General features: G+C 39.4%; 1 protein-coding gene across 1 annotated transcript; it reads left to right on the forward strand.

Annotated features, from left to right (window-relative positions):
* Positions 1-437: 437 nt before the first annotated feature.
* Positions 438-5,789, forward strand: serinc2l (serine incorporator 2, like). Its single transcript, XM_083887858.1, has 10 exons — positions 438-563; positions 1,340-1,501; positions 1,629-1,816; positions 1,918-1,997; positions 2,145-2,282; positions 2,396-2,565; positions 2,888-2,978; positions 3,430-3,580; positions 3,683-3,892; positions 4,111-5,789. The coding sequence occupies exons 1-10, from the start codon at positions 525-527 to the stop codon at positions 4,247-4,249; spliced, it is 1,368 nt and encodes a 455-aa protein (XP_083743984.1). The 5' UTR covers positions 438-524; the 3' UTR covers positions 4,250-5,789.
* The last annotated feature ends 738 nt before the right edge of the window (positions 5,790-6,527 follow it).

Raw genomic sequence — 6,527 nt, forward strand, 5'->3', positions numbered from 1 at the left:
CTGATTGTTACTATAAACAACCACTGACTGTAGGTTGTGTGTGACTGTATTCATGTGTGTGAAGTTTATGTGAGGAAGAGGAGGATGATGAGAGAGCAAATTAATTTATTGAGAATAAATCTGCCTCCTGTGAAAAGTCTGCAGCTAACTTTGCTTGGCCTATATACACCACTGTATTTTAATGTTGGAGATGATGGTGTTACTTTGAGTGCTCAATGTCATCGCATGTGGTACTTGGTATAAAAAGTTTGTATGTCATAAATTACTTTCTAATCTAATCTTACATATACGGTCACATTATTCCAGGGGAATGCATAAGGGAATAGTCCAACATTTTTATTTGGAGTCTTCTGAAAAAAAAAAAAATGATGTAAAAACTTTATTTTGAAAATTCACAAAGCTGTCTGAACTTCCTGTATTGTGTAATTTCCGGTTATTTCTGTAAACCAGAGACCAGGATACTGTAAGCGGAAGGTGTCTTTTAACGATTGTACTACAAACAATTTCAGCGTTTAAATGTTGAAATGGGGGCCTGTCTTGCTTTATGCTCTATAGCCAGCTGTGTAAGTACCTGCTGCCTATTTATCAAGTAACTTACATGTCACCGGGACGCGTTTGTCGTTTGTTAAGTCGTCACAACGTTAGCTGTTAGCTGGATAAAATGTAGGTTCGTATCAGGTGACTGAGGAATGAGTTAGCTTTACACATGACAGACTCACACACTAGCTGTTAAACTGTCGTCAAATGGCTTCGCCGGACATTAGGCAGTCAGAAATGTAGAGAAGGTAGCCTACAGCAAACAGACCAGTGGCACAAAGTAAACATAGCTCGTGGGTTAGGTCATTACGTCAACGTTATCGTGTTGACTGTTTGTATCATTATTTATCAGCCTCTTTAGCCAATGAATAGTTATGTCTACTGTGTCCACACGGATGTAAAACAACATGCACTTTTATATTACGTTGTATATGCAAAGTTCTGTAGGTGATGCTCGTCCACTTAAATTCTGTGTTGTACAGAACAGGTTGACCAGGTTTGTTTACGAATGATCTTTAAAACAGTAAACAAAAAAACCAAAAAAAACCTACATTTTGTCAAATAAATCTTTTAATGAAAAAATACATTCAACACACTTGGTACAAATAATCAAATTCCTGAGATTTTATTTATTTATTATTAAATCAGTGAATAATCTACCTCTATTGTAAATTTACTACCACATTTATTACCACATAATTTACTAGCCCAGTATTTATTTTTAAAGGAATTAAATAAATCATTTTGTCCAAACCTTTAACTCTTGTCTGTGGTCTCTTTTCCAACCTGACCTTCACTACAGGCCTCCTGTCTGTGTGGCTCAGCACCATGTCTTCTGTGCGGCTGCTGTCCCTCCTCCAACAACTCCACCATCACACGCCTGGTGTTCTCCTTGTTTTTGTTGATGGGGACCGTGGTGTCAGTCATCATGATTCTCCCTGGAATGGAAACACAGCTCCGCAAAGTGAGATCAGTGAAGATCTGTTGAAAAGTTTGAAAATTCTTCATGTGATTTCAGTATTTTATATGTTCTCTCTAGTCAGTAGCTTCTTGGTGAGCTTAAATCCATGTTCATTTTGTGTGTGTCATAGATCCCCGGATTTTGTGAAGGAGGTGCTTCCATACCTGGTATTGACAACGTGGCTAACTGTGATGCTCTCGTGGGCTACAAGTCTGTGTACCGAATGTGCTTCGCCATGACCTGCTTCTTCTTTCTGTTTTTTGCCATAATGTTTGGCGTCCGTAACAGCAAAGATCCACGTGCAGCTATTCAGAATGGGTAAGTACTTCTTTGACATAAGAGGGACATTTGAAGTCAGCGCTGGAGGCAGGTTTTTTTGTACTGTACTAATGGTGGATTTCTAACTGTTTATTTTCCAGATTTTGGTTCTTTAAGTTTTTGATCCTGGTTGGGATAACAGTGGGAGCTTTTTTCATCCCTGATGGAACATTTCATACTGGTACTAACATGTCCTTATGAGTTCATTTTTCTTAGCCACACATTAAGTTTTGTCAGTGACTTAAGTAGTGTATCATGTTTTTTTTATTTGTGAGCAGCAATTTCAAGAAACGGTTTAATTTTTTCTGTTTCCTTTTTCACTTTTCAGTGTGGTTTTACTTTGGAGTAGTTGGATCCTTCATCTTCATCATTATCCAGCTTATTCTCCTCATCGACTTTGCCCACTCCTGGAACAAGGTGTGGGTTGGAAATGGTGAAGATGGTGACAACAAATGCTGGTTTGCAGGTACAGCATTCATAGAAAAAGAAGGGTTTCTTGTCATCTTTTTTTATTAGTATTTTTTCTCATAGTTTTGTTTTTTAGTCAATCATGTTAATTTGTGATTATGTAAATTGCAGGCCTCTTGTCTTTCACCGTCCTCCACTACGCACTGGCTTTCACTGCTGTGGTGCTTTTCTATGTTTACTACACACAGCCTGATGACTGCACAGAGCACAAGGTGTTCATTAGCCTCAACCTTATCTTCTGCGTCATCATCTCCATTGTATCCATCCTACCCAAGATACAGGTACGGTTTGGCCAAGGCCACGCACATTTTTCCTCAAAAGTATTCCACTGTTGGCACTTCAAATACTTGAGTTTACTGTTTAATTGTTGGTTTAAATTTTTTCAATGTACAATTATAATAAATTATCTGTAGAGTGCATAACAATATGGAAGAAAATACTTAAATGTATTGTCCTTGGAAATAACTTGCATTCAACCACAGTTAATTATTTCCCATGTGTAAATCCTGTCATGGATTGCTCCACCTCACATGCAGTCCAAACTCTGTACGCCTATAGCATGAAACACTGTGTAATGATTTATCTTTGCCCTGTTTGTAACAGGAAGCCCAGCCACATTCTGGTTTGCTCCAGGCCTCACTCATCTCACTCTACACCATGTATGTCACGTGGTCCGCAATGACGAACAACCCAAGTGAGTCACTTGTTGTTTAATTTCACAGGTGCAGCGTCTGGTTTGCATGATCGGTTGCAAATGTGTACTGGTGTTTTTTATATAGTATATGTACTTGCTCTCTGTCTGTTGTAGCAGTTTGATCATACGGGTGAGTTTATTGTCATGCAATACAAGCAAAGAGGTGCCATTTTGTATTTAGTTTGCATACCTTTCTTGTCTCATGGTGAATGGCAAACAAACGGCTCTGTTCTGTTTTTCTATTTGGTAGATATCAGAGGTGCTGTCCTGCATCAAGTTTACTTTTACCCACACAATCACAGATCTATTTGTACATGACACTGAATGTTGTGGCTAATTGATTTATTCAATCATTGCCAACATTGGAAATTTAATGCTCATACATTTACATTTTTAAAAGTAAACTTTATAGTGTCATAAAAAGTCAAAAGCTATGTGTATTTTATCATAGATCGGAAGTGCAACCCCAGTTTGCTGAGTCTAGTATCAAACGTCAACGCCACACAAACATCCACAGACGGCACTCCAGAGCAGGTGCAGTGGTGGGATGCTCAAGGCATTGTTGGATTGGTCATATTTCTCTTCTGCACTCTCTATGCCAGGTAGGTTTTTTCAGAAAGAGTATATTCTGTCCTCTGATGTGTGTTGTGTGTTATTTTACATTTTTGCATAACTGCCCTTCTCCATCTCCATCTCTTCCATAGTATCCGTTCGTCCAGCAACACCCAGGTGAACAAGCTTATGCAGACAGAGGAGGGTGGAGGATCAGGGGGAGAAGGTGTGGTGGGAGAGGACGGCATAATGAGAGCTGTGGACAATGAGGAGGAGGCGGTCACATACAGCTACTCCTTTTTCCACTTCCACCTCTGTCTGGCCTCTCTTTACATCATGATGACTCTCACCAATTGGTATCAGTAAGTTTTCATACACTGTAGGCCCTCATTGTAGCCACCAGAGGGCGCCTGGATTCATTGTTATTCTTTAAGTATAGCATGGAAATTTAACCTTACACTGAAAGAAAAATGCCACACACCACAATGCCTTCGTTAATGGCCCTTAAATAAAAGCTCTGTTTGAATAAATTTGAGTTAGTTTGTCTAAATTGTACTTTTGTCTCTGTGTCTTCCCACAGACCAGACACCACCACCCAGGCCATGCAGAGCAGCATGCCAGCTGTGTGGGTGAAGATGGGCTCCAGCTGGCTTGGCCTTGGGCTTTACCTCTGGACCCTCATTGCCCCGCTCATGTTCCCCGACAGGGACTTCAACTGAGAACACTTTGTGGTTCTTTTTGGTTTGGTTATTTTATTTTTATTTGTCTTTAATTTTAGGCAGCATGAAGGATGTCAAGGATGTGAGGAAATATGAAGGATACTATAAAAGGGATAAATATCTTTTGATATCATTTCAAGTAATTGCTCTACTATTTGCTATTGTGTTTCTCTTGGTTCTTTAGTGCTTTGTTGATAGGTTTAGCCCCAGTTATTTATTTTCTTTGCAAGTCACCTTGATAGGCTATCCACTAACTTCTACCTGATGCGGTACAGCAGGTTGTGTGAGCTCTGTTATATTTATGCTTGATATTAGTTGCCGGGTGAACACAAAAACTATGTAATAATGCACTTTCTCAATACCTCAGACATTTCTGATGCATATTCCCTTTTGGAAGGGCTGTGAGATTATGCCTCTGATTGGCCAGGTCTGAGCACAACACTTTTCAGTTCTGGGGACACCAGGGTTTCCCTCTTTTGGAGCCCCAGTGTGAGGTGAGTGTGAGAGTTAGATAAGAATTAACTGCCACACCCCACGGATCATAACAGGGCTTCCCCTTTGCTGCTAGTCTATTTGCAAAAGCCATGTCATTGCAAATTGTGCCAGAGAAAAAACACACAAAAAAAAAAGTATAATCTCAGCTCTTCTTTGACAACTTTATCCTAAGGTAATTTATCTCCGGTGCTATGCCTTTCTGTGTCTGACTGTTTGGCCTTGTACAGCTACAGCATCAGCCTGTACCTGCATAGCAGCCTGTTTGCAGTAAAGAGACGTGTATTGATCCATAGCAGTCAGCATCATAGCAGTGTGCAGTGAAACAGTTGAGGTGATAGCATGAACTCCACGTTTCCTGTGTTTTCACAAACGGCCCCTTATTTCCAGAATGCTGCAGAGCATGCCGCTAAGTTACGAGAAAGGTTTTTTTTTAAGATTTCGGAGATGAAGAACCACTTTTAAATAGTATTGATCTTCATAGTATGTTAATGGTCGTAATGATGGTACAGTCATAGTTGTTACCTCTATTTCAGTATGAATGGAAGTTAAAATAAGGTCATTATATTTTTCATTTGTGGAAAAAAAAAGTGATTTTGGTACAATCCTGAAGATTTTATCCTTTGTTATTTTCTTTGTCAACATTTCAAAAGCCACATACAGTAATCAGAGTTCTATCACGGCATGTGAATATTGTAAGTGAAGTTTTCAAAGTGCTGTGATACAGTAAATAGGTATTTTTCAAGTCATTAATTTTGTTTAGGAAACCTGTCATTTGTATTTTACATGTCACCATTATCACCATACTAAGGTAATTTGGGCAGAACTGTCCATATCAGATAATAACATAATTTCACAAAACACTATAAAGTGCCTTTTTTTAGTCCCACATTTCAAAAACAAATTGCCATGACTAATGCTGATGTGCTTCTCATGCCTTTCATTATACACCGAGGTGAGTCAGTCATTGCCTGCTGTAAGGCATAGGCCTATGGAATTAACTATTATTGTAATTGAGGTATAAACAATGTTTTTAATAAAGAAAAACTTTCACTCAACCACTGTTTTCGGGTGATGTAACGAGTGCTATTCACTTTGGGTGTTAGTAGTTCCAGATACTTGGGACTAATTTGTGACTGTTGGATACGTGTAGATACAAATAATGTTGAACAACAGTCACTGACTGTAACCAGGGGCAGAGCAGTTTGCCAGTCCAGCACCTACAGCCTCAACTGTGTTATTTCCTTCTAGCCTGGCTGGCACAGGGGACATGTTGATTTTGGCTCTGTCCACTTGGCACTCTCTGTAATCGTTCAGGACACACTACCTCCTGTCGTCTTCCACCCTCCCACAAACAACCCGCACTCAGCCTGTCCACAACAAATCTGAGTCGTTGTGTCACAATGAAGCTGTGAGACTGTATTCATGTTTCCATGTGTAGTGGAGAAAGTGGAGAAGACTTTTTTTTTTTTTTTTTTAATAAACAGAATGTATGTGAGGTGACAGCATGCTGTGACTATCACGGCGATTATTGGAGGGTAAAGATGAAAACAGTCAAATACTTGGGGAAAAAAATACATCTTCGAGTGTGTGAATGCTATTTTTCTATTTAAACATATACAATTAATATATTCTGTATATGGTGTCAAAGGCCTGGAAAATTTGCTATTAATGACCAGTTTCTGTTCTGGGAGCAACGTGCTTTAGATGTTTTGTCAATCCTGTCCTCCACTGAGTGCCTGTGCACACTATCTGCAGCTAGATTTAAAACATTCGTTGCCTGTGT

The sequence above is a fragment of the Microchirus variegatus genome (genome assembly GCF_963457635.1).
Source record: "Microchirus variegatus genome assembly, chromosome: 1".
NCBI classification, from domain to species: Eukaryota; Metazoa; Chordata; class Actinopteri; order Pleuronectiformes; family Soleidae; genus Microchirus; species Microchirus variegatus.